General features: G+C 58.5%; 1 protein-coding gene across 3 annotated transcripts in view; it reads right to left on the bottom strand.

Annotated features, from left to right (window-relative positions):
• Window positions 1–27615, bottom strand: part of NTNG2 (netrin G2) — a 65797-nt gene that overhangs the window by 17850 nt on the left and 20332 nt on the right. For all 3 annotated transcript variants that reach the window (XM_045082636.1, XM_045082637.1, XM_045082638.1), the window contains one exon: window positions 17479–18122. In XM_045082636.1, coding sequence (XP_044938571.1) covers window positions 17479–18122 — 644 coding nt within the window. The remainder of the gene's footprint in view (window positions 1–17478; window positions 18123–27615) is intronic.

Below are 27615 nucleotides of genomic sequence, written 5' to 3'. Positions count from 1 at the left end.
CTCCATCCAGCCTGGGTTCTGAGCTTGCTTTCCTCTGGACCTCCGCAGACGCTGTTCCCTCCACCTGGAGCAGCTGCCGAGCCCTGCCCCGGTCTTCTAAAGCTCACCACTGGGGGAAGCGCCAGGTTTGAGACCAGATGTCACTTGTGCAGGGGACTTCTCACGGTCCCAGCTCTGTGGGCCCCTGTTACACTGTTCCTCACCCCAGTAAGCATCAGCGTCGGTGCGGTCTCCCCCCATGGAGCACACGACGTGACCGTGGGAGAGGCACGCGTGAACCATAAGGCAGTTTCGGGGTTTGTATTTATTTTGAACACAGTATTTTTTTTTTTAAGTGACGAACGCATCAGACCTGGGATCTTAAACGTATCATCGCCCAGGTGAGGCAATAAGGCATATTCACTTAAAGCAACTCTGAAGCAAGGAAATTAATAATCCGGGATGTCCACATGCACGAGGGTGAGGTCACACCACAAACAGAAAGTAACTCAAAACGGGTCGAAGACATATACGTAAGAGCTAAAACAAGAAAAACAGAAACATACGGGCAAATCTCTGACTCTGGGTAGAGCGGCGGTTTCTTTGCCAAGACACCCAAAGCATAGACAACAGCAGAAAAAGATGTATACATTGGATTTTATATAAATGAAAAACTTGGCGCGTGTCAGAGGCCGTCATCAAGAAAGTGAAAAGACACTTCACAGAACGGGAGAAAACTGCTGCGGCTTGTGTCTACGCTACTGGATGAGCTTCTGCACCTCCGTAATCAAAACATGACCCGGTTTTTAAAGTGGAGAAAGGATCCGCTTTCACCCAAGCCCTTTCCCCAAGACACAAGCAGGGCCAACAAGACCGTGACAAGATGTCAGCCAAAAGCAAATCAAAATCCCGCACACGTTGCCCTCCGAGGCGTATCTTATGTTGATCATCAAAAGCACAGACAGTGACAAGTGTTGGCAAGGACAAGGCGCCACCCAGCGATCCCGCCCACAGGTGTACACCCCGCAGACAGGAGGGCACGCCCGCCCGAGGGAGGAAGGTGTGCGGGGTCGCTCCTAGCTCCTAGCAGCCGCCTTCACAGTAGCCGAAAAGCAGAAACAACCCGAGGGCTCGTCCACAGAAAAGCAAAACACATGCAAGGGAATATGACGGGGCCATAAAGGGGAACGGGACTGGGATAACCTGCTCCTAACCTGCTCCGGCAGGGGTGAAACTGGAAAGCACGAGGCTTAGCAAAAAATAAGCCAGACACAAAAGGGCAACGGCTGTTTGATTCCATTTATAGGAAATGTCCAGATTAGGCAAATCCACAGAGACTGAAAGTAGATTAGCGATGGCCAGGGGGCTGGGGAGGGAGAAGGGGAGGGGTTCGGTTCTTTGTAAGGTGATGGAAGTGTTTGAAAGCCTGCCTGGGCGGCTGGGTGCGTCTGTGAGCGGACTGAAGTCACTGAATTGTACACGTTAAATGGGTGCCTTGCGTGGTAAATTATATCTCAGGGGGCTGCGAATGAATGAATGAATGGTTGGATGGGTAATAACTGGGGAGAATTGTGAAGGGGTCACTTATGTGACCGAAGCCCGGGAAACAGGGTTTTATTATCCTCTCTCTCCTAGAAATCTTCAGAGGCGTGTTTTACTATCGTATCAAACGTATCACGCTGTGTCTTAAAGAGGGCCGCCGGCGGAGGAGGCGGACACGTGGCTCAGCTCTGAGAGCCCCACGGGAAAGGCCGTGCGCCCTTTCCCAGCAATCCCGTGAACAACACACCATGATCATATCCACTGAGCAGATTGGGAAACTGAGGCCCGGGATGGGGATGTGAATGGCCCGAGGTCCCCCCGCCGGGAAGGGGCAGAAGCCAGAACTCGAATCAAGGCAGCCCGAAGCCAGAGCCACACTCAGTGCCTGAACTCCCTGGTGGCCAGTGGGGGTGGGGGCACCACGGAGCCCGGGAGTCCCAGGGTGGTCACCTGCCTACTGAGGACTGGTGGTGCCGGTCACCCGTGAGTGAGGGAATGAATGAATGGACAGGAGTGACGCACCTGCCACATCACGTCACTAACCGCACACCGCGGGGACCAGGCAGGGTCTGCGCCGCTTCCTCCAGCCTTTCCTGGTGATTGCACAATGGGAGCCCCGGCCCCGGGTCACACTAGCCTGGCATGTCCATGCGACCTTAGGAAGGCTGCGGAACATCCCATGGCTCAGTTTTTAATCTGTAAAACAGGGTGGCAGTGGCATCTGCCCCCCAGGGTTGTCGTAAGACGCAATGGAGATGTGGTCTATGACCGGTTGGTTTCCTCACTCCTTAAACTTAAGAGCTCCTAGAGACAGGGATCCTGAGATGCTTCCAGGAATGAAGACATCAACTCTTTGCAAGAGCCTTATGAACGGTAATACTGCTGTCATCTCTATCTTACAGCTAAGGGAAGGAGGCACAGAGAAAGGGAGGGAGTTGCCCAAGGCCACACAGCTGCTGAGTCCCCTTTAAGAAGGGCCGCAAGCAGGCAGGGGACAGTGGCTTGGAGAGTGTCCAGGACTGCCTGTGGGACAGACATGGGCCCAGAGGAAGGCAACGCACCCGCAGTCGCCCAGACACAGGCACGCCCCTTCCCACCCTCCCTCAAGCTGCTTGCTGACCTTCTGGGGTTTCTCTTCGCCATTCCAGAAGGCCGCGGGAGATGACATAAATAAAAAAATAAGCAAGCACATATCAATAATTTATTGGGCACGCCTACGTGGACAGGCACTGTGCAAATGTGCATCGTTAACCGAATCCTTGTGAAAACCCAGAAAGCACGATACCCCCACGTCACAGGGGAGGGGCTGGACGCCAGTGGGTCCCTGTCAGTAACTCACTCCGGGCATCTGGGTGTGGACAGGCGGGATTTGAACTCAGGGCTCCCGGGTGCCTGCGGTGGACCTCACGGCCCCTTTCCCACCTCTTGCCGCTGGACGTGCTGATCGCACGAGGCCAGGAGAGGGGGCACAAGGCTGTGCCCCCACCCACAACCTTCACAATTCTGAGGCCTGGTCCTAGCACAGCCTCAGAAGAAGCCCCTTTCCCACCTTCTGTCCGAGCACTGGCCCCCGCCTGTGTCCAGGCCTGGGGGTGCTGCTCTCCCTCCGGCCTGAGTGTTTCTCCTGCATCCGTGGGATCAACTTTCCCAAGGAATTGTTTTCTGAATTTGACCTTTGAGAACCATCAGTCTCACCAGAAAACCATCCCCTGAGCCACCTGACCCCACGACACAGCACTTTCCAGCTCATCCGTCAGGAAGCATTATTTAATAATGAACCGAGGGACCGCGTGAGGCCGGCCAGCCCCCAGGGACCTGCCACCGGCTGGCGGACACTTCCAGCCCGCCCGGGTCTGCTACCCCTCCCACCCCCGGCCGGATCTCAGGGTCCCAGGCTTTAAGTCTACGGACCCAGCCAGAGCAGCTCCATGAGAGACGGAGAAAGAGAGGACAGGGCAGGAGAGGTGCTGAGTCAGCATCCAGACGCACAGCCGGGCTCCTAATTTGCAGGGTGACCTTGAGCAAGTCACTTCTCAGGGACTCAGACCTTTCCTTTGCAGCTTGGAAGGGTTGAATTACATCTGAGAGTTTCAATTCTGCTATTTCATTGCTCGCAAGTGCCCGACACACTGCGGGGCCCCCATGGGCTCTCCGTGTCTGTGGAATGAATGAGTGAGGTTATCCCAGCATCGGGCCAGCGGCTGCTCTGGTAAGACCCAGGCAGTGTTACATCTGGTGGCAGGTGACCAGACTCCGGGTGTCAGTCTCCCCTCTGACAGGGCCGCTGGGCACGAGGGGCAGCGTTACGTGGGGAGCACAGCACGGGGTCCCACACAGAGCAAGCCCCGCGCACATCGCTAGCGGCTGAGAGGTCACAGAGCTGGGAGCGGAGGGTTCCTAGCAATAAAGATGGGCCTTGCCCTTACGTGGCAGCCCCCCGGTGCCCAGCCTGACACAGCCTCCCTCCTCTGTCCTTTCTACCCCAGAGCCTGTCCGTGGCCAGCGCTCCCAGGTCAGCTGGCCTATTCTCCACGCCCTGGGGGTCCCCAAGGGGGGACATACACACTGTCATCTTGGAGCCACCCTTTCCTGAGGAGACAGAGGTGGCAAATAAAAATATACGTTGCCTGATTAAATTAGAATTGCAGGTAAATAATGAATAGGTTTTTAGTATAAGTATATCCCACGGCATATTTGGGACAAACTTATACTTAAAATTTCTTTATTATTGTGAAATTCACATTTAACGGAGCACTTTCTCTGGCACCTCGCCTGCCACGCTGCTCCTGTACGGGTCTGCATCATGGGTTTCCAGCCCGACCCCTGACTCCTCTTAAGGCCTGGCATGGGCTGTACCCGCTCTCCCACTGGAAGCTGGCTCTCCTGCTCACCTCCAGACCGAGGCCTCCGCCCCCTTCTCCAATCAATGAGTCCCTAACGAGCCCCGAGCCCCCGGGACCGGCAACTGTCTGCGGCAGGGCCAGGCCTCACCTCCATGGCAAGGCCTTCCCAGACGACCCAGTTCTTGGGGGACCGCGCTCTGCTCCTCCCGCCAAGAGGCAACCGGCACGCTGCCATCACTGCCTCCTGTCCACCTGCAGGGCCTGACCGGGGCCTCCGCAGCCGCATGAGCCTGGGGACCCCAGGGCCAGCGGCCCCAGCCAGACCAGAGCAGTGCCCTGCCCCGGGGGGAGGGCGGGCGGTGCCCCGGAGCTGCCGGCAGGAGCGCCATCTGGCCGCGGGCCGGGCACCAGTGCTCCACGAAAAATCGTGAGCGGGCCCTTCCCTCCTCGGGGTGAGAGGAGCGGGTGTTTGGAGCGCCTCCCAGACAGGAGGGCGGGAGGAATGTAGGTCAACGCCTGGCAGCCGGAAAGAGTGATGTCATCGCTCCTGGGGTGGGGGTGGGGGCGATGAGAGAGAGAGAGAGAGAGAGAGAGAGGCGGGTGCTGGAGCCCAGCAGGGAGGAGGGGCCTGGGGCTGGCTCCCCTCCAAGGTCAAACCCGCCAGGATTTCGGGACATTCACAGGGACCCCTTGGCCATGGGGCACACAGTGGGGGGCTCAGGGAGAGCCCAGGGCCCTGGTGGTTCTCGGTGCTGTGTCCTCTCTGCCCGGCGTCCCCCCCAGTTGGCTGCTGCTCCGACTGTTATTACACGCAAGGCGAACAGAGAGGACTTGCGTGTTCCCGACACCCGAAGCCTGGAGCTGTTGGGGACAAGCGACTATTTTGAAGCAGTCGTGGTGTCTGCCCATTTCTCTGCCAGATAGAGCCTGTGCCTTCGGGTAAAGACGGTTCTGTTTTCTGGGAGACATGTCAGTGGGCTGCAGGGTTTAGAGGGAAGCTCGCCCCAAGCCTGTGCTGACACGTGTTGGACGTGGACGGACGTGTTGGCACAAGAAGCTGGACACACGCTGTGCAGGACCAGGGAGAAGGTGACAGCCCCAGGGGCACTCAGGGGCTCACGGCTTCAGGGCTGGGCTCTGCATGCCAAGGAGGGAGGATGTGGCCTTGGGAGGGGGCTGGGGCTCCCTGGAAGAGTCGGGGGCAGGGGTACCCCTTCCCAGCCAGCAGGTGCCATGGAAACGGCTGGGTCTCAGGGTGCTGCTGGCCAAAGGTCATCCTTTGAAGTGTCCTTACATCCCACAAAGGGGACACCATGGCCTGGGGGCCATAGACCTTTTTGGGGGGGAAGATGGAGGGAGAGACTGTGCTTGGCTGGGGCGCACCGGCGTGGAGGGATGGGCGGCCGTTCCAGAAGCAAGCAATGGTGGGAGGAAAGCTTACAGCTCCTGCTGGATCAAGAGGTGACGAGGGACCAGAGAGGCACACTAGGGACACTGAGGAGGGGAACCCAGTAAAATGCTGGCAGTGAATTAGCGGCAGGGGGCGGGGCTGGGTCTGGAAGGGAGGGAGGAGGGTTGGGGGGGGGGCCGCGGGGGCCACAGGAGGCAGGAGCCTCAGGGCAGAGCGGCAGGGCGGGCTCCGGCTTCCTGTGGACGACCGCCGGCGGCTCCTCCTGGAACGCAGTCAGGCCGGCAATTGAGTTCATTGGCCAAATCAAATTTGGGCTTCTGTGCGAAGTCCTTTTATATTAAGTGCTTTAACGTACATCACCTCCTCCAGACTATTGATAAATCCTATTACCCATTACAGAGCCAGAGGCAGCCTCCCTGCCACCGGGAGAGGCTTGTGGAAGGGAACTGGTGGGCCCGAGTGTGTGGCTTGTGGACGACACAGCGGGTATGGCCAGGGAGGGCCTGGAAAGGCCACCTCGCCCCCCAGCCTGGCCAGGCCGTTTACTAAAGCCAGATCTGTGTCCTCCCCCCGTGAAGGGAGGGCCAGGCCCGGGTGGTCGGGTGATCGGGGCTGCTGGGTGCGTAGGATGGCAGGGAGCAGCTATAGGGTGGGTGTCCGCGTTGCCTCCCTGCCCCGGAGCTGCTAACAGGCCGCTCCCTTCTGCTGGGCAAGGAGCTGCTGCTGGAGAGCGCGTTTGCTCACGAATGAATGAGTGACAGAATTCAAGAAACGCACAACATGCCCAGCCGGCTCCCGGCCCCAGCCTCACGGGGTTGGGGGGGGGGGCGGGAACGAGCCAGACCCCACGCAGCTCCGTGCCTGGGGCGGGGTGGGGGCGGGGGTTCAGATGTGTCCATGCAGGGCCTCCGAAACTGCGGCCAAGCAGTGGGACTGCCACACTCCATGAAGGCCCAAGCGGGACATGGAGGGGTGGCTGCCCAGGTCTCCAGCCTTTGGGAGCCCGAGAGAGGGGGCCGCCTGAGCCAAGCCCCAGCGAGGAGAAACCGGCCAGAGGGGCAGGCGGAGATGGCCTGGTCGTGCTCCAGGCAGAAGGAACAGTGTGAGTCAGAGGGACCCAACATCAGGGCCCCAGCTCTGTGTGGACCCAGAGCCCAGGCTGCCAGAGGAGGGGGGCAGAGCCTGTGGGCCGTGGGCCGTGGGAGCAGAGCCGCAGGGGCCGGACTTGACAGGGGCTGCGGGAAGCCATAAAGGGGAAGGGACCCAGCTGTACTTGTGTTTGGGAAAAAAACCCTCTGCACGGAAGGGGCAACACTACGCAGAGAAGCCAGACATCTTCCCAGATGAAATCCTGGCGCTGGTGGTGTCGCTCTCTGGGGGGCAGAGGGGTGACAGGAGTTCATGTAAGGAACCTGCTCAGGCCGGGAGTGGGGTGTGTAGGGGTGTGTAGGGCTGGGTAGGCATCTAGAGGGAGGGCATGGCCCCGCAGAGGGGAAAGAGGCCTCCAGGATCCCAAGCTCAGAATGGGCAACTCTGAATGGGGGGAAGCCCAAGACTCCCCAAGTCCCAGACAGCCGAGCCAAGGCCCCTCGGGGACCCAAGGTTCCCACTGAGGCCTCAGGGCGTCCTACGGCCCAGAGCCTGGGAGTCTGTGAGCAGCAGGTGTGCCATGCTTCAGGGGTTGAGGAGTTCAGCGACGAGGGGTGCTTGGGCAAGCGGGCTTCTGCCTGTGGGGGTGGGGTGGGGCAGGACACACCCCCGTGTGGGGGGGCGTGGCACGGTGCAGGGCAGGGAGCAGCTGTGACTCGAGCCCATGCTTGATGCCGGGCGACATTGACCCCTGCTCACTCCGCTGCGGAGGCCGAGGCCTGAGAACAGACTCAGACGGACCCCCCTTCCCCCCGCCCCGACTCGCACTGCCCCTCCACGGCCCGCCCGCCGGCTCCATGCCCACGCCTCCAAGTCTCACGGGTCACAAAACTGGGGGCTGGGCTCACAGCCTGCTGGGGCCCGGGGTTCGTCCGCGGGGTGCCGCCAGGCTGTGGGGACCGCACGGGAGGGCAGATGAGACCCAGAGGATCCCCTGCCAACTTCCAGTGAGGGCCGCACACCTGGAGTGAGTTTTGCGTTCAAGTGAGTGAAAACAAGACTCCTTGTTTTCAAGTTACTCTGTGTAACAAGGGCGCCTACTTCTTGCTCAGCCGCGGTGTGGGGCCCTGAGCTAACCGGCAGGCGCTGGAGGAGCCTCCCAACAGGGGGATCCAAGCGGGGGAGACTTGCCTTGGGCCAGAACCTCGCAGAGGAAAGAGTCAGATGCAAACGGAGGCTTCCCTTGGGCTCCGGGAGCCTGGTCACCACAGAGGGACCTCTTGGAGCCTCTGGGCGGGTGCGGGGTGGGTCTGGGGCGCGGGCATGGCCATCCTTGGTTGCCAGAAATATTAGAAGTCAGGTTTCTAACCCAAATATTGCATCTGTCGGTGGCGTACGTGGGCCTTTCCCCCTTACATGGGCTGCAAGGCCCCCCTCCGTCCCCCCCCCCCACGTGGCAGCCCCCTGCACCTCGTAGGTCCCTTGGCTCTTCCCACACTGGGGCGCCGCCCCCATTCGCAGGCTTCAAGGTCTTCCCGGCACCGGCTTTCCCTCCTTCACCTTCTTTCTTTCACTTCGTGGCACGCACCCTGGAGCCCACCCCAAGACAGCTTCTGTCCCCCGACTCCACCCCATCCGCTCTTGGGGACGTCACCGTTGATGTCCCTGTTGCTGAATCCACACCCCCGCGTCGCCCTCCTCCCTCGGGAACCCTCCCTCGGGAACCCCCGGCGGCACCGGCACGCGCTCCTGCTTGGCTCTGGGCTCTGTCCCTCTGGCCACTCTCCGCTCCCGGCTGCCCGTGCTCCGCGTCCGGCCTGCCCTGTCCAGCCTCCCTGGGCTCCATCCCAGCCGGACGCTCTTCCCGTCTCCCCATGGGTTCTCGAAGGCTCCCATGGAGTCGGAATCTCTCGAAGCCCCAGAGGTCCCAGGGCTCGGTCTGGGCTGCACTCCAGAGGGAGGCCTCCAGGGCGGCCCAGAGCCACAGGTCCCCCTTCCCCGTGTGCAGCCCTCTAGGAAACCGGGCAGCGGTGTCTTATAAAGTCTAACATACACTCATCACAGGCACCGTGATCCCACGCCTGGGCATTTACTCAAGGGAAGTGAAGACTAGGTTCACCCAGAGACCTTTGCATGAATGTTCACAGCAGCTTTACTCAGGATCGTCGCAAACTGGAAGCCGTTGAAATACCCCACAACGGCTGAATGAGCACAGGAATAGAGGTACGGACGGCACACAGTGGGACACCACCCAGCACACAGTGGGACATCACCCAGCAACAAAACAGCCAGTTCCTCAAAGGCACTGTGCTGAGAGAAAGAGGCCACCCACGCCCCGCATGACCGCACCTATAGGACATTTTCAGGAAGACAACTGTCCGAACAGAGAGCACATCTGTGTTTATTGGGGGTGGGGCAGCTACAACAGGGAACCAGAGGCAGTTTCATGGCACATGGACGTGTCCTGCCACCACAGGGTCGTGGCAGTCACCTGAATCTGTGCAGGTGTTAAAATTCATAGAACTGTGCCCCCAAGGTATGACTTTTACTGTACAATAAAATAAAAAGTAAAATGTAAAAATGTAAAATCAACCTCCTCTGGAAATGTCCCTCCCAGCTGTCCACATGTGACCAGGTAAAATCTCCATCTATCCAGGGTCTCACACCAGAATCCTGGGAATTCCCTGGAAGCTTCCTGCTCCCTGTCCCCACCAGGCGCACGATTAGCCACTGCCAAAGGCCCCCCCATCCCTAGACGGCCCCCAGATCCCTCCTCCACTGCTGGACCCTGTACCGGCCAGTGTCAGCCTTGGAAGAACCTGCTTAGTTTCCCTGCCACTCCTTGGTCCTTTCCCAACTCAAATGTCGAAGCATCAGAAATCAGATGACGTCACTTCCTAGCATCCTGCAAGAGCTCTCCAGGAACTTAGAATAAAACCAACTCCCTCCCACGGCTGCGGGGCCGGCAGGATCCAGCCACGTCCCCTCTGCTCTTGTCCTAGGGCACTCACACAATCTAGCCACGTCACACGAAGTTCTTAGAAGGCACCATGCGTGCGAAAGCAGGGCCTTTGCACCTGCTGTCCTCTTGCCGGCAATGTCTCTCTCCCACCTGCTCCCACTCGCCCTTCTAACTCCTGCTGCATGAAGTTATACGCAAGCCGGGTCTTTGCAGATATGACTAAGACATAAGGTAAGGTGATACCCAGTAGGGTGACCCTAATCCAACGGGGCTGTTGTCCTTCCAAGAAGAGCTCCAGTGAGCACGGCAGGCTGGGACAGGCAGCCGGGAGGAGACAGAGGCTGGGACAGAGGGACGCAGCGACAGCCAGCTGGGCCAGCGGTCGCCGGCTGCCTCCGAAGCTGGCAGGGAGGCACGGACTGGTTCTCCTCTACACCTTTCAGAGCATGGGTGGCCCTGCCCACCCCTTGATTTCAGAGTTCACGCCTCCAGAGCTGCAAGGCAATATGTTTTGGTTTTTTTAAGCCCACCTGGTTTGTGGTACTTGGTTCTGGTGGCCTTAGGACACCAATAAAAGTGTGCATTAAAAATATCTGTGGAATGACTGAATACGATAGTGAGAAAACTCTCAGGAAATCCTTCTCCTTCAGCAAGAGAAAGGGGGGCACGGTTCTCCTGGCACTGTCGGGGGTCCACTCCCAACCCACCCCACATCTTGGGTGACTCGTTCGAACCAGGAGCCCTTCCTGCCCCCTGTACTCATGGAGGGCGCCAAATCTGGGCGGGGAACAGGGGAGCTGCCCTGGGCAAGGGACCCCCCATGCAGTTCCCCCAAGAACCCCTGTTCCCCCCAGTTCTCAGCAGACAGACAACTCTGTCCTAATTGTGCACATCTGCTCTTTGGTGGGGAGGACGGCTCAGGAAGCTCAGCAGATCCAGCTAAGGGGACATGACGGACCCCTAACGAAATCCCCGTCCCCAGTGTCAGTTTAAAAAAAAAAAACCAGCACCCGAGGATGACTCTCCAAATACTCGGGATCACAGGCCCCCTTTGAGAACGGCCTAGAACCTGGGGCCCGACTGGCAGGCTGACCACCCACACCGCACACGATACCCAGCCAGTCCTTCAGGGCTCCTGGCTCCCAAAGCCTGCATGACCCTCCGAAAAGCACACAGCCCGGCGGGGGAGGGCCTCCGGGATGCCCCCCACCACCTGGCGTTTCCCGGGCACGATGCCGGCCTCGGTGCTTCCAGATGCTCCCCGGGGCCCAGCCACAGCCCCAAACCCTCTTCCTGGTTCCCCTCACTTACACCCCATGGTCGCTGTCTCCATTTTAGCAAGGTGGGAAAGAAGACCCGGACAGCTGGTGTCCCCCGCCCCGGGACACAGCTCGGGCGGCGTCTGCCCCAGGCCGTCTGACATGGAAGCCGTCCACACCACCTGTTCCTTCTTCTACTCCCCCCCGCCCAGGTTTCTATGTAATTATGTTTTTAAGTCATCTCTACACCCAACATCGGCGCTTGAACTCCTGACCCCGAGATCAACAATTTTCTTTCTTTTTCTTTTAATCGAGGCAAAATACACATAACATACAATTTACCATTCTCCCACTTTTAGGTGGTTCAGGGGCAGTCAGGACATTCGCGTTACTGGGCCAGTGCCCCTGCTGTCCGCTTCCAGAATATTCCCATCATCCCACACCGAAACTCTGCCCCTGCTCCACGGTAACTCTGCGCCCCGCCTTCCCCAAGCCCTTATGTTCTGTTCTGTTGCTCTGATCCTGACCTCTCCAGGCACCACGTCTGAGCAGAGGGAGACGGCAGCTGTCCTGCTCGCGTCCGGCTTGCCTCACTCAGCCTCGGGTCCCCGCGGTTCCCCCACGTTGTAGCAGGTTCAGAACCCCCCGTCTTTCCTGCTTTCTCAGTCACACCTAGGAGTGAAACTGCTCTGCCTCGAGCGGGGTCCCAGCATCTGCAGGAATTCACACACTCCCCGCAGAAAGGCCCGGGGAAGAGTCTAGAAGGAGGGCCAGGCACGCAGGTTGGGGGGGGGAGCGCCGCTCTCTGATGCGCCCCCCGCCCCCCCCCCACTGTCCTCTGCACTCACACCCAGAGCAGAAACCTTCCCTCTGAGGTTTCTATTCTCATCCTGAGTTCCGCCCATCTCCAGTTACCGGGTGACCAATAGGGACAGGACGTTTGTGGAAAAAGACAAGAAAGCGAGACGGGGGAAGAGGGGGAGGGACAAGACCAGGCGCGTGTCCGCCGGCCCAGGGACTCCGAGCAGAAACTGGTGAAGCCGGGAGGCTCCGCCAGTCCGGGGTCAGACGCGCCCGTCCGGGCCCAGCTCTGCCTCTGGGACAGAGAATGTCTCCCCCCTCTCCAAGCTCTTTCTGGGTAAAAAGGCAGTGAGGACCCAAGGCCTGTAGTCTAACACCCGGTGAATTTCTAAGTGGTATCTATAAGCTCCTGCTCACTTCATCAACATTAATTATTGTTGTATGGAACAGGTGCACAGGACCTTAATGTGACCCACCGAGCTCTCTCCATCGTCTCCCACAAACACCACGGAGCTGGGCTTGAATACCTCCAGGAACAGGGAACTCACTCCTCCTTCTCTGTCCCCAGTGATAAAGGCCTAGCTGGCCTGGTTCCCTGGAGCCTCCAAGAATTTTCTGAGCAGGGCAATTTGCCCCTGGTCAGGGCTTAGGGCTGAGAACTGGATGACCTCCATCTACTCTCTGTTCTAGACCCAGAGTAGGCGGGACTGGCAACACCGTTTTGCTGGTCTGCCTGCGCCACAGCCCCTGGGTGCCCACCCTGCTGGGGGCCTCCTGAATCCTATTAGTACAGAGGCTCTGCTGTCACAGCTGGGACAGAACAGGGACATCTCAGCGCATGAGGGGCACACGGTCAGCCCAGAAGCTGCCCTGGGCCACCAGTGTTTTTTTTTGTTGTTGTACCTGTGCAGGGTTTTCAAAAATAATTTTGAAGTAAGTGCCAAAATTTTAAGAATCAAGAGATCTGGGGGTACCTGGGTGGCTCAGTCATTAGGTGTCTGCCTTCAGCTCGGGTCATGATCTCAGGGTCCTGGGATCAAGCCCCATGCTGGGCTCCCTGCTCAGCAGGAAGCCTGCTTCTCCCTCTCCACACTCCCCCTGCTTGTGTTCCCTCCCTTGTTGTATCTCTGTCTGTAAAACAAATAAATAAAATCTTAAAAAAAAAAAAACCCAAAACCAAGCGACCTTACATAGATACCTGCTACCTGCCTTCTCTTGCAACCTCAGAAGACCTGGCAATGTTTGGTCTCTTGTTCGGCGAAGGGCCTGCTCGCCCCATTTCTCCATAGACCTCACTCTTCCCTGTTGTCTCTATGGGTCTGCGTCACCCAGGGATGTTGTCCTCCGGGCCCCTGCAGACACAGAGGCTGCCACCGTACTAACCCAAGAACGCATGCTTCCCTGCATCTCTTCTGAGCTCCGGTTTCTGGGGATGGATGTAGCGGTGGACCCCCACCCAGGCAGCGCTGGCCCCCAACACCTCCCTCCCTTACCTCTCCTGCCACCTAGGGAGGAAGGAGACGCTGGGTCAGCTCCGCGCACACACCGGCGCACTGAATCCTCACCCGGAGCTGGTGAGGGAGTTCCTGAATTTCCACTTTGCAGATAAGAACACTGAGGCCCAGTTCGATTAAGGAGATCGAGCTCATCAGGGCCGGCGCCCTGCCTCTCCAGCTCGCTTCATGGTTTTCTGGACCTTGCTCCAAACTACGGGATCCGAGGCTCATCGCGGTGGGTCTGGGGAACGCGTCATCTTGGAAAGCTCTCCTGTGGGGCGCCGGCCGGGTCTGGGCCTTGCTGCGCCGGCCACTTGGGGCGGAGGTGCGGGTTCTGTCTCTGCTTCAAGGACAGTAAAGGGATGATCAAGCGCCTCCCCACCCAGATGTCACCCTGGATCTGCTGCGCAGTTAAACCCTGATGCTCTCAGTTTCCACACCCGAGCGTGTGGAAGAGAAAAGAGCTCCCTGCCCCCTCCGGCCTTCCAGGAACGGGAATGAATAAGAGGTAGGACCCCCCCCTTCCCTCTATCCCAGACCAGAGTGGGCAGGATGGGCAAGGCTGTTTGGCAGGAGCCTGCAGGAAGGCGGGGAGGCAAGGCCAGTGGGGCAGGAGGCCTCAAGGTGCTGAAGCCTCTCCCCTCACGCCTGCTCTGTACTTGTGCCTCATTCCACAGGTCCTTGGGCTTTCTCCAGCTGCTTTGCTCAGTGAGATGGCCCTGTACAGAGATGTACTTGAGCTTGGCCATGCCTGGGTTGAGTCTTAGCTGTCTGGTGTTTAGTTTAGCTGTGTGATTTCCTTATACTCCCTGACCTCAGCCTCTGCATCTGAAAACAGGAGGTAGAGCGGAGTGCTGTCTCTATAGGGAAGGCTCTACAAGGTGGGGATCAGGTCCGGCTTGCTCAATGTCACGTTCTCTGACTGTGGGATCTTAGCAATTCAATAACCCACTGGGGAGTCAAACGACTATTAATTTAATAAGAAAATGCCCATGCAGACCTTAGCTCGGAGCTCAGTGAGACTCAGTCAATGAGACTGTAGCAAATGCTCAGTAAGTATCAGCTACTTTTGTTGGCAGGCTATAGGGGGAGGCACTCGGGCTGTGAGACTCAGGAAATCCCAGAACGGTTCAGTCTGAGATCCCAGAACCCGAGAACCCCCAGGTTCCCCAGGTGCCCACTCAGAAACATCAAGGGCACCATCTGGGCGGTTCCTCCATACGCCTTTGTTGCCCATCTTGTCTCCCTGGCCCTCTCTGGCTTCCTGGCACTGCTGTGCTTTCCCACCCGGAATTTAAAAAGGAAAAGCAGAGGAAGTTGCAGCCGTTTGCTGAACCATCTAACCAGACCTAATTAATCGATAAGCCAAGCTGCCACTTTCCTGCCAACCAGCCGCCTGAAGAGTACTTACTCCCTCAGTGAATTGATAGCCCTACTTTCGCCACCACTATGTCTGATCCCCGCCGCCCGCAGAGGCTGGGTGCCAAGGGGAGCTGGGAGCTGCTGAGCGGGGGCCGCCCTGCCATCCTGCCAGGGAGACATGGTCTCCAGGTACCCAGTCCTCAAGTTACAAGTGGGAAACTGAGGCACAGAGAGGGGCACAGAGGGGTCGGGCTGGGACCTGTTCACCTGCCCTAGATCGCCCAATGAGGTGGAAGGAGGGCTGTTGACCAGACTCCTGAAGAGGGGGGTCCCCCTGCAGCAGCTAAAGGCAGATCAGAAAGGCGACCACAATCCCCAATCCCCACCACGCTGCTAAGCCTGCTAGGACTGCGGGTGGAGGAAGCAGTCACTGCATTCCCCGGGCAGGCAGAGGTCACGGAGAGGACCAGTGGCCCATAGCCTGGACACGGATCAGAGAGCTAGCTTCACCTTGACCCCGAGCTTCCACAACAGTGGCCATTTGTCAGGTGGTTTCCAGAACATTCCTGATTTAACATATCCTGCCCCAAGTGGGGGAGGGTTAGAAGTCACAGGTGTCAGAACCACAGGACCCCGCATGTGCACCTGCCAGCCTTGACCCTGAACCATCTCATCAACCACTTGTCTTTGCCTTGCCCCCCCCCCCGTTATACACACGCAGAATCCACAGGAAATAAAATGCAAACATGAGCTGAAAACGACAGCCCTACTCTGCAGGCAGGACCATCGTGATCGGTCAGCATACAAGCTCCCAGCCTTTGCCCCGAAGCCCTGATGCTCTTCCTATGTCCAGACAGATTTCTTTCCAGTGCCTCCCCAAGATGTAGAAATTATGCACACGGGTGTATTATACATTTTACAGAAAAGGGGTTATACCAGACACACCATGCAACAAATTGCTTTTTCCTCTCATCAGCAATTCTATACCTGGGGTCTTTGGAGCCCGCTGTGGAAAGATGCCCCCAGTGTATGTTGTCCCAGTGGAGTTCTTGGTGGGACCCCTGCCCACATGGCCTAAGCCAAGCTCCCTATCCCAATTAAGCCCCTCGTTAGCCTGTTTAACTGTCACCACCATCCCATGAGAAGGACATGGCTGTTATCATCCCCATCCTACAGACTGGGAAACTGGGCCACAGAACGGTCCTTGTCCAGGGCCTCACAGCTAGTGGCTGGCAGTGCCGGGAATCCAGCCAGGCTGTCTGGCTCCAGAACCATGCTCCCACCTGGCGCACCAGTGTTCTCAGACTAGAGCACCCATCAGAATTCCCTGCACAGCTCACTAAAACAGATTGCTGGTCCCACCCCAGAGGTTAGGATGCAGTAGGTCTGGTGTGGGACCCGAGAATGTACATTTCTAGTAAGTTTCCAAGTACCGCTGAGGCTGCCTGTCCAAGAGTCAAATGAGGACAGCGTCACAGAGGGCTGCTCCCTATCACTGAGCCCTCGCTGACCCAGGGATGAGGCCTTCCCGAGCCTCTCCTGAGTGCAGACCGGGGTGTTAGGGAGCTGGCTCAGGGGCAGAGCTCTTGTCTCCGCAGACCCGCACATTATCTGTCCAAGGAACAAATGACTCAGGTATCATGCAGTCACTTAATCATCTGCCACCTTTCCCGGGGATCAAAGGCTTTTTTAAATCTAGATAGTTTTTTGCCTCCACCCAAAGTGGCCTGGAGATATATTCTTCTCCAAAGCTGTGAGTAAAGGATTAGCTCAGCAGGTGTGGGCTGTCCACACCCTGCATATGCCAAAGACAAGTTTGGTCCTTTATCAGCCTCCACGGAGGTCATCTCTGAGAGGTTGGAATGTCTTGACTGGTCAGAGTGTCTTTGTTTACCTGGGGCTTTGGGACACATTAGTTTGGTTGATGGTGGTGATGTGATTTAGGGCAGGGGGCCTCTAGGTCAAGGGATTGAAGACCAAGGTCAACCATACAGGCACTCAGCCATGCCAACACGATCAATTCTCAACAAAACACCCCGGACACTAAGGCGTGGCCAAGCTTCCCTGGCTGGTGCTATGTTACACGTTATCATGCATCATTGCTAGGAGGACTGACTACGGTCTGCAGGATTACACTGGAAGGGAAAACCGGAAGCTTGCACTGGTGTCTCCAGGAGCCACCCACGTACCTTTTTGGGTTGCTGATTTTAATGTCTTTTCAGTGTGATAAACTGTAATTGAGAGTGTACTGTTTTGCTAGATTCTGTCCTTCTAGAAAATCACTGAGCCTGAGGGCAGCCCTGAGGACCCCCAGACACTAGCACCAATTCAATAAGAGGCTGGACAGTTACAGAGCATCTCCTGAGCGCCCAGGTTTCACTCAAGCCCTGCCCACACTGCCCAGCTCCACTGGTTCTCTAGACCTTCCAGCTCTCCAGGCCCTCCAGAGGACATCATCAGCCATAATTCACCTCCTTCCAAGGAAAAACCATGTGTCTTGTCTGTGCAGCCCTGGCCACCATAGACAGCCCCCTGATGTAACACCAGGTACCACCCCAGGTACCAGATAATGTCCCAGGAGCCAGGTAAGCTCCTGAGCATCAGCTGACATCCCAGGAACCAGGTAACATCCTGGGAACCAGGTACCACCCTGAGTACCAGCTGACATCCCCAGAGCCAGGCGGCAGTCCAGGACCAGGTAACCCCCCAGCGCCCCCCAGCAGGTCTTCCTTACCTGCCAATGACCTCGATGTTGGAGATGGCATAGAAGTACTTGTAGAGGTTCTCCCGCTGCACGTAGGTGCCCCCCAGCGCGGGGCGCAGCAGCCGCATGCGCAGGTCCGTGAGGGTGAAGAACTCCTTGAGGCCCCTGGCGCTCTCCAGCCGCGTGTAGAGGTTGCCCATGTTGCGCAGGTCGGGGCCGGCGAAGATGGCCAGGCGGTCCCGCACCTCGAAGCGCACGTGCTTCTCCTTCTTGGAGCCGGCCCAGCGCGAGTACTCCTCGGTGCACAGCACGCGGTGGGCGCCGGAGGACGACAGGTCGCGGGCGCGGCGCGCCACCATGCCGAAGGCCTCCATGCAGTCCTCGGCGTAGAACTGGTAGGGCTGCCACGTGCGCCCGTTGTCCAGGGACTTCTCCAGGACCATGACCGTGGGCCGGCCGTACTCGAAGGTCACCACCACGTCGTCCGTCAGCTCCACGCTCTTGTTCCACGAGAGGGTGATGTTGGCTTCCAGCGGGCTGGGGTAGCGGCTCCACGTGACGCTCTGCCAGTACGTGGCCAGGCCCTCATCCTCCCTGTCGAACATGAGCCGGGGCGGGTGGGCGAGGTCCGGGTTGGAGGCGTCACACTCGTTGCTGCACAGGTAAGGGTTCTCCTGCCGGAGGAGCAGACGGGAGGGGTTGGCGCTGACCGCGTGGGGGCGGGGGGCAGGGCCGGGGCGGGGCCGGGGGCGGGGCCCGGGGAGCCTCCAACCCACCCGGCCCCCACTGCGCACCGCCAGGGCTTTTGACCCCACGAGGCAGAACCTGTGCTTTGGGGTCCAGAACCAGGAGCCTCCCCTGGGCTGGTGATCTGCCCCATTTCCCACTCCCGAGGCCCCCTGTGGCTCCTAAAGTCCCGCCTGTTTAATGCAACTCTTTAGTCCTTAGTCCTTCCTCGGGACCCGCAGGCCCTGCTCTCAGTCCCCCCCCCACCCCGGCTGCCTTGCCCAGCCGCCCCCCCCAGTACTCCTACCCTCCGCACCCCGCTTCCCTGCCCTCCGGAGCCTTCGCACATGGCACTCCCTCTCCTCCACGGACCCTTCCCCTCTGTCTGCTTTGAAAATTCCTACTCAGGTTCTTAACTCTTCAAACATCTGCACCAAGACACCTTCCTGACCCTTAAAACAGCGGCATGAGAGCGACAGGCGTGGCCCTGGGAGAGGAAGTCAAAGTCCCGGCAAACATTGCAATGCCAGGCTCGCGAGGCCAGCTATAGACCTCAGTGTCTCATTTCTCCCGCTTGCTGTCTCACCCCCCAACAAAGAACACGATGATTAGCTCCAGGCTCCAGGCTCCGGATGAAGGAACCCCGGGGCTCGGGAAGGTGGGGGGGGGGGCTGACCCAAGGCACCCACCAGGCGCTGGGAGCCACACCTGGGCCGCTCTGCTGCCCAGCATAGCAGTCAGGCCTGCCTCTGCCTCCCGGGTGGTGTGCCCGCCTCGTGTGCAGTCGGGACACCCTGGGAGGACACTGAGTGCCTGTAGGGTCCTCTCAAGGGGGCGAATCATTTCCCGGGGCTTGGCACAGGCCCGGCAGGCTCAGGGGTGGATGCTGGCTGCGGGACACAGGGCACTGCCCACACTTGCTCTCTCTCCTCTTGTCCTACCCAGAGAAGGCTGGCAGCCCCCCCCTCCTGGGCCCCGCGGGCACCCGCCGTGGCTCCCCTCCCTGGTGGTTCAGATCCATTTCCCGAGTCTGCCCACAGCGTGAACTCACCCGGAGGCCTAGAGACGTCACCCGTGTAGGGACTGCCCGGGGCTAGAGGGGTGACTAGGAGGAGCACGGGGGGATTTTCGGGCAGTGAAGCGATTCTGTGTGACACGTTATGGTGGAGGCAGGACACTGTGCATCGGTCCAAACCCACCGGCCCGACGACACTGAGAGCGGCCCCTGATGGACCCAAGGGCTCCGGTTGACCGTAACTATAGGCGTCGCTCATCAGCGGTGACAAACGTACCAAACCAGTGCAAATGTGAGTAGTAGTGGGGAGGCAAGGGCAGCGCTGGGAACTCCCACCACTGTGAGCCTAAAATTGCTCTAAAACAGGGTCTATTAATTTAAAAAAAACCCAAAACTGTCATGAAGAACCACAGCGCCCAGACCACTCATATCTCTTTGTGATGAATATTTCACGTCTCTGGTTTGCTCAGAGACAAACAGCTTGGATCTGAGTTAAAGTCTCTCACTCCAAGATGAGCGCCTCGTCTCCCACGGGGGGTGGGGGTTGGTCTTGTTGCCTCCCTGGGGGGCAGCTGAGCTGAGGCCCCCACCGGCAACACCACGGCAGCCTCGCCGCTGATGCCCTTTAATGGGGGACACACTCCCGGGCTGCCCAGGGGTCCTCGGTGGGCAGGCTGGCCCAGGGTTTTACTGAGGCAGGTTCCACAAAGCCCTCCTCGACCAAAATAGATCTGTCCTTGGTCCCCTGTGGTGCCACCATCCACCCCACCTGGCCCAGGCCTGCTGATTCTTAGGACCCGCAAACCTCAGGATGAAAGGGTTTTACCACCGAGTCCAAGGCCTCGTTCAGCAGATGGGGAAACTGCTGGAGGCCGGGGACTAGGCAGGACTGGCCCAGGCCTCCTTGGCAGCAGGTGGTGTTCGAGGAGGAAACTCTTCCTGTCCCAGACAACCTCGGGGCTGTCCTGAAACGCTAGTGTCCTCACAGGCTTCCCAGCAGGGAGAAGGGTCTACCTTGTAGGTCCCAGCTTCCCTGAGCTCCAGAGGAGTGACCCTGCACTGTCCATCCCGCATGAGAAGGGGCTGAGAAGCCCCTGGGGTTGGCTCACTGGCCTGCAGAGGCCAGGCCTGGTGACTAAAGGAAGCAAGCCTGCCTGTGGGGTGGGGGACAGCGCCCACCCCAGTCCCTCGGCCGACAGCTCTGAAGGACACCCAGTCCGGAGGCAGAATGGGCTCTGGTCATGGTCATGCCATTTGGGATGGAGTTCCGGCAGAGCTCTCGCATGGACACTGGGGGCAGGAGGACACAGTTTGCCCCTAGGTTGGCATCCCTGCCCACCATCCAGCAACCCCTCCTCTCACTCCCAGGCCCCCTTCCACTGTCCCCGGCACCTTGTTGGGGGCTGCATTGTGTCTCCCTAAACCTCAGGCTGTGGGCATGTGACTGGTTGGAGAGAGGGCCCGACAGACGCCGTCAGGGTGGGTCCTGACCCAACACCACTGTGGTCCCTGGAAAGAGAGGAAACTGAGATCTGTAGAGGGACCCCAGAGGCGAGCGTGCACGGAGGAAAACCATGTGAAGAAGAGGAGGAGGGCGGCCAGGAGGGCGGCCACCTGCCAGCCCCGGGGAGGGGCCTCTGAGGAAACCGGCCCCGCCCTGGTCTTCAGGGGTCAGGCCGACTTTGATCTCAGATTCCAGCTGCCAGAGCCCCGAGCAAATAGATCTCCGACACCACCTGGGCCCTAGAAAGCTGGGGCGAGGGGAAGGTCAGGGTGCGAGGACTGACATGTGAGTTTTTGATGATTTCCATAGACCCTCTGTCTGGAGCGTCGCTCTCCAAGCCTGGTGTCGAGCCCACGGGTACCGGACATCAAGCTGCCTTGCCCACCCGGATAACTCCTATCCACCCAGCACCGAAGGCTGTGCCCTTTCTCTGGCTGCCTCAACCCCTCTGACCTCTGAGCTTATGTTCCCGCAGCCACTCTCCCTCCTCAGCGTTTTCAGAGCCCTCCCCCACGCGCCTCCTCCAGGAAGCCCTCCTTGCCTGACTCCCTATTTAAACCCAGTCCACTTGTCATCCATCATGGGACATCTGTGCTTATCTGGGACAACATAGTAAATCCTCTGTATAGGGCTTGGACCTCAGTAGCCGCTCACTCAATTACAGTTATTACTCTCATCCCATTAATTAGTCATTAATATCATGACCATTGGATTAGTATTACTGTATTTCATGTTGAATGCTGGTATTATTCCCGTCACGCCCGGACTGCTGTGAGTCACCCCACACCTCCCCCTCCCCCAGTCCTGCTTCACCCCCCCTTCCTAACTTCCCTCACCCTGCCCAGCCTCCTGGCAGTCCCCACCACGGGCCGTGGGATCCCACACAGCTCCCGGCTGTCACCAGCAAGACTGACACAGCCAGCTCTGCCAGGGGACGGGGGTCCGGCCCGGCTGCCGACACCACGCTGCCATCACCTGCGGGGCCCGCTGGCCCCCCGCCCCCCGGGCCGGGAAGCAGATGGTCAGAAAGTAATGAATCAGCCTGTGTATTTACCAGCCCCGCGCCTGCTGCTGAGCGGGCTTAATCAACAGCGAGCACGATAAATAAATCCCCAGCCATCGCCAGCACAATTCTCTCTCTCGCCCTCCTGTTTCTCTTCTCCCTTACCCCGCCCTCCCGCCCCAAGATCTTGGAATCCCGTTTAACCGCTTCGGGGTGCGGCGTGCGTCTCCTGTTCAAGGCACCGACCCTGCTGAAACGGCAGCTCTTCCCCAGCATCATTGCTCTCTCCCTGGCTTTCCTTCTGTTCTCCCCTAGCGAGGGTTCCCAAGGAGGAGCCTGGGCCTGGGAGCCCAGCTGACCCCCAGCCCCCCACCCCCAGAGCTGTGCCTCAATCTGACAGCTCAAGATGGCACGGGGGAGGGAGGGGCCGGGCTGGAGGGCCCGCGGCTGCGCGCCTTCTTGGTCCGCACATTTCCACGCATCTCCATGAGATCAGACTAATCATGAAACACAATCCAGACAACACCTGACTTAAAGCCAGAGAGAAAGTTAGGGGTGTTGGAGGCACCCCTAAACTTTTTAGGATGATACCAAAGCCAACATTTGATATTATTGAAAGCAGTAATTATTTTTTTAGACGGTTCATAAATATTTCCCAAAAAGTAAATAAATAAAAACCATACCTGATTCCATCTTTGAAACTTTATCCCTCCGAAATATGTAACACACCACATTTTCTATGCAAACTCTGGGGACACATGGGGTCCCATCGTCCCAGGGAGGAACCCCTGTTCTGGAGCAGTTAAGGAAACTGGCTTTGGGGTCTAAAACTCCTGGGTTTTAACCTCAGCTCTATCCATTGAAGCTGTGTGACCTTGAGGAAGTTGCTTTACCTCTCTGAATATGTAGTCTCTCATCCAACAGCATGTGATATAATGTGTATGAAATACCTAGAAAACCTCTCCAAATGGTAGCAATAATTATTCCAGAGCAGCTCCCAATACGCTAGCTCAGGAGCTCCCCCGGCAACCTTCAAAGGGAGGAAGGAAGGCGGAGGCCAACCGGCTCATTCACGGTAAAACCAGGAGGTCACACCAGCCACAGACTGCCTGGGGGGTTGCGGGCTCAGAAGTGGGTAATGACCATGGCATTCAGACCAAGGCTGGGCGAGGCGCATCACAGCCATTCTGCATGGCATCTTCCCAGCAGCCCCTTGGGGTGGGGGCAGGGCTGCAGAATTGCCTCCTCTTCACAGGCCGAGAATCCCAGTACCTGCCAGCCCCACGTCCCTTCCTCTGAACAGAGTAGGACTAGCCAAGGAGTTCTTGGGGACACCGAGCCCGTCCTATCATGCCTTTCCTGTCTCTGCAGACGCACCAAGGCAAGTCACCTGCGAGGTTAGGTGGTGGGGGTGACTGGGAGGGGTGAAGGCAGGGGTGCAGGGCGAGAGGAAGGCGGACAGCCAGGACCACAGCGCCAGGGAGTGGAATGGGAACAGACCCACGGAGACACTGAGCAGGAGTCGCCTGGAAAGAACTCTTCCACGGAGAAGCCATTTCATACCACCAATTTCAGACCTTTCAATGGTCTCTTGAATGCTTTTGCTCCTGCGCTATTTTCTGTGCAAAGGGTACAGCTGGGAGTCAGAGGCCAGGCTGTAAACAGTGCGGACAAGCTCTGGGCAAAAAAATATAACTGAGTGGGAAAGTTGACTATTAGCAGGGACGCTGGTAACCGAGCCCAGGGGAAGTCTGGCTGTTTGGACCTTGGGGTCCCTACCAAGGAGCCTGGGCAGGGGCGGCCACCAGAGTCGTAACCAAGTCTCGGGCAGAGGAATAAACAGCTCTGTGCGGACGAGCCTTGCATCCTAACCTGTGTCGAGATGAAATTTCATTCGCTGGGCTCCGATGCGGCGGGTCTGGGGAATGTGTGCAGCAGCGGGCCAGAGCATGGTGGGAAGGGCCCTTGGATTTGTGGCAGGATAAGCAAATGGGACAGCCCTCCTCCAGGCTCCCCCCCGGCCACGTACAAGTCTCTCTGCTTCCCAGAGTCAAGTCTCAACGCCTGCTCTGCAGGGGAAGCGGCGCGAGGGCAGTGGCCTCATCGGCTTCCTTCCCCACGACAGCCAAGACCCTGGCATTCCTAGGGGCTCCTTGGGAGACCTTGGTGGAGTGGATGGACTCCAGGGGAGTGGGCAGGCTGACTCCTTGGGGCCCTTGTGAGAACGACAGCAGGTGCTGCGTGGCGAGCACCTCGCGTGGTCCCAGCTCCCCAGCGACGGGTGGAGGGACAGCGTCCCGGCCGGCTGTCACCAATCCTGCGGCTGGAGCACGAAAGCAGGGTCCACGCCCCGCCCGTGCGCTATCCTGGAAGATGGGGTCCTTCCATTTATACTCTGTAAATGAGGAAAGGCCGAGCAATGTCTCAAGGTCACACTGCTTCCCAGTGGCTGAGGGGGGACCAGAAGCTGGGGAGTCGGGCTCAGGGGCAATTCAGGAAACTCTGCCCTTCACCCAGAAGGGAAGGACACACCGCCTCCAGACCTGGGCCGCTCCCTTGAGATTCGGGCTCCACCCGGAGGCAGACAGCCCATGGCTCTGCCACCCAGGCGTGTGGGCAGGCCCAGGGAACAGTTTAGCAGCTGACAGATTTTTTTTGAACCTGTCTGCCGAGTTGCCAACTGAACCGTCTCGTGCTCAGCCCATCAACCTCGGCACGGCTGGAGGCATCTGCCTGTGGGAGGCGGACGGCGGCCAAGGGGAGCCCTAGGGAGGGGTGGCAGGGGACACCAAGGGGGAGGGACGCGGGGCAGGGGGCTCTGAGGGTCATCCAGGCACCGCCAGCTCCCTCTTGCAGAACAGGACTCAGGGAAGAGCAAAGGTGGGGGAAGCCCACCGGTAGCTGAGCTAGCCCCAGCCTCCACCTTGCATGATGCTTCTAGAACTCTGGGGGGGACTCTTCCAGCCTGGGCAAGTGTGTAGGTCAATAACAAGTTCCCTGACCCATAGGGTCATGGAGCTGGGACACAGGAGACCGTTCTTAACCACCACGTATGACCTTGGGTGGGGCCTTGCCTTATCCGTACCTCAGTTTCCCCATTCATGAAAGGATCACGCTCTGTCCCTGGCCTCCCCAGCCCACGTTCCTCAGTCTCCCACACCCTTTGGCATCCCCACCTCTACTCCATGGAGAAAGCTGGGGTATCAGGGGAATTCTCCCTAACAAATTATTTCCTATTTATTGGTAAGAGAAGAGTTGCAGCGGGGATAAATTATTAACAAAGCGGAAACGAGATTCTGTTGGGAACAGATCCTAATTCTCGCTGCCCTGCCCGTCTCTAACCTCCCCCGGCCCCGCAAGACTCCCCGTCCCGCTCCTTGGGTGGTTCCACTGACCCCGTCCTGTTTCTCTCTCTCTCTCTCCCTTCCCTCTGCCTGCGGGGTTCGCTCCCCTTCCCTTTCGGGTTTCTGTTTGAGCCGAAGCCTGGACCTCAGCAAGGTCACCCCCCCACCCCCCACCCCCGCCGTGAATCAGCGGAAACCACCAGAACGCTGCTTCAGGGCTGGAGCGGCAGCTGGCCAGGGAGGCTTCTCTTGTTGGGGTGGGGTTTGCTGCTGTTGGGTTTGGTTTCTTGTCAGATGTGTTTCTTCCCAGCCCAGCCACTACTCACTGGGAAGGCCAGGGGCCTGAATGAGGGGTCTTCCCCGGGCTCATCCACCCTGGCAATGAGCATCCAGAGGTCACGGCGACAGCCACCGCCTCCCCACACCAGGTCATGCCCAGACCTCGACTCTGAACCAGCCACCGTGGACATCTGCTAATGAAGGAGCCACGTTAGACCCCCCGAACCTGCCCTGCCCTCAGGTCTTCAGCTGCCCAGAGCACCTCTCCTCTGCCCAATTCCCCAAATTGTTTGGGAGGAAAGGGAGGCCTTTCACTTCAGCCCTGCCCACAACAGACCTCCTTCCAGAACCTTCCATGACTAGGGCTGGACTCTAGGCCAGCAGGGACCAGGTCTTGCCCCCCCTTGCTCTACACCCCCAGTGACTATTTGCACGTAGTGGTATTTGCTAAACGTTCCTACCCCCGCACCTGGATCCCACGAGAGTGTACATGAGGGGCACTTTCTCGCTCGTCTCACTCCATCTCATCGCTCTGGTGCGGCTCAGAGAGGGTAAGCGGCCTGCCCAGCGCCACCCAGGGAGGACAGCGTGGTCAAGGGACTACTGAGAGATGGGGAGCGGCAGCGAGCGCGGACGCCGGGTCCGCAGTCCCGTACCGACCTCTGGCTTCCCCACCAGACACAGCCAGCAAGACCTTCTGCCCACCCGAGGGCGTCAGGCTGCCCTGGAGGACTGTCCAGGAGAGGGTCAGCTGGGAAGCCCCGGGCAGAGGGGCAGGGATGCCAATGCCGGATGCTGCTCTCCGGGATCGCAGACCCGGAAAGACCGATTTCCTCCCACGGCTGAACGGTCAGAGGGTTCGGGCGACGTCTTGTCAGGGCTCTGGTTGGCCAGACAAGAGTTCGTCTCTCTAGGAGCTTAAACTCTTGTAGTGGTCTCCCCCCTTATCCACAAGGGATACTTTCCAAGCCCCCAGGGGATTCCTGAAAACCCAGATGGCACCAAGTCCTACATAGACTGTTTTTTTTGCCTGTATGGACACGCCTATGGTAAGGTTAACAGTGATGACTGATAATAAAATAGAGCAATCATAACCAAATGCTGGAATAAAAGTTACGTGAATGCGGCCACCCTCTCCACACACACCTCCCTGGGCCGCCCTCTCCCCTCTTGTGACGTGAGAAGATAAAATGTCTGGGTGATGTGATGAAGCGAGGGCAGGGCGTGGGCGTGGGGACGAAGCGTTAGGCTACGAGGGACCTTCTCACTACATGCCAGGAGGAGGATCACCTGCTTCCAGACCTTGGCTGACTGTGGCTAACTGACACCGCGGAGAAGGTGGGGGCGGGGGACAGCTGTACTGTTCAAAAAAAAACATTAGAAAAAAAGGGTACGTTCTGTTTTGCCCTGGCATGTGTGGATTCTTCCCACAGCCAAATTTCTAGAATGTTTGGGGTGGGAGGTTCTATCCCAACTGAAGAGAGCCTGGGCTGGTCTGTGTGCCCCCCCCCCCTCCCGCAAGGGCCACTTCTGCACCGCAGCCCCTCACCCGGCGGAACGTAACTGAGCAGACCTGCGTCGGCGTCTGAGTCAGACAAGGAATGGCTCCCCGGCCCCTTGCATGCCCCCAGTGACAGGGGCTCATTACCACAAGAAGCAGAAGGGCCAAAGGAGACGGCTTGCTCCCTAGGAAGTCTGGCAATAGGTTTGGCTCACACTGCACATGTCTCTTTGTTCCGGGCTCCCTTTCTGTCACATGTTGGTCCTGTGTTCTCTGGTCATGCTGTAAACACTTTCTAATTGATCTGAAAAAGCACTGAGAGAAGCAGGATTCGCCCAAGCTCTCCTCCTCCCCCATGCCCAGAGCTCAAAAAAACGCTTCCCCACCGGGGCCAGCAGGAAGGCTCAGCCGCTGGCCTCCTCCTGCTGTGCAGGGACACGACCTGTTCAGCCAAGGACCTCCAGCCTGGGCGCGGCCGAGCTGCTCTCTGCGTCCCCTTCCCGAAGAGCCAACCCTTTCATTTAATCCCTCTTTAAAAAGTAAAGAGAAGTAAAGAAGGGGGAGACACGAGGCTGAAAGAAAGAAGGAGCGAGAGAAAGGGGGAGAGAGAGAGAGAGAGACGGGCAGGAGGGGGGCAGGGTGCCGGCAGGAGAAGAGCCGCAGCCGGAGAAGCCCAGTAAAGTGCTTTATTGATTCAGGACTCAGAAAATGCTTAGAGAGTAGGAAAAGCGTCCTGCTCTTTAAAAGCTTGTGCAAAGCCTAAGCCAGACACATGCAGCCTTCCCAAAGAGGGCC

Source organism: Mustela putorius, unplaced genomic scaffold (assembly GCF_011764305.1).
Source record: "Mustela putorius furo isolate JIRA1106 unplaced genomic scaffold, ASM1176430v1.1 tig00000596_pilon_pilon_pilon, whole genome shotgun sequence".
NCBI classification, from domain to species: domain Eukaryota; kingdom Metazoa; phylum Chordata; class Mammalia; order Carnivora; family Mustelidae; genus Mustela; species Mustela putorius.
The sequence above is the reverse complement of the archived record's forward strand: the minus strand, read 5'-3'. Positions and strand labels throughout refer to the sequence as shown.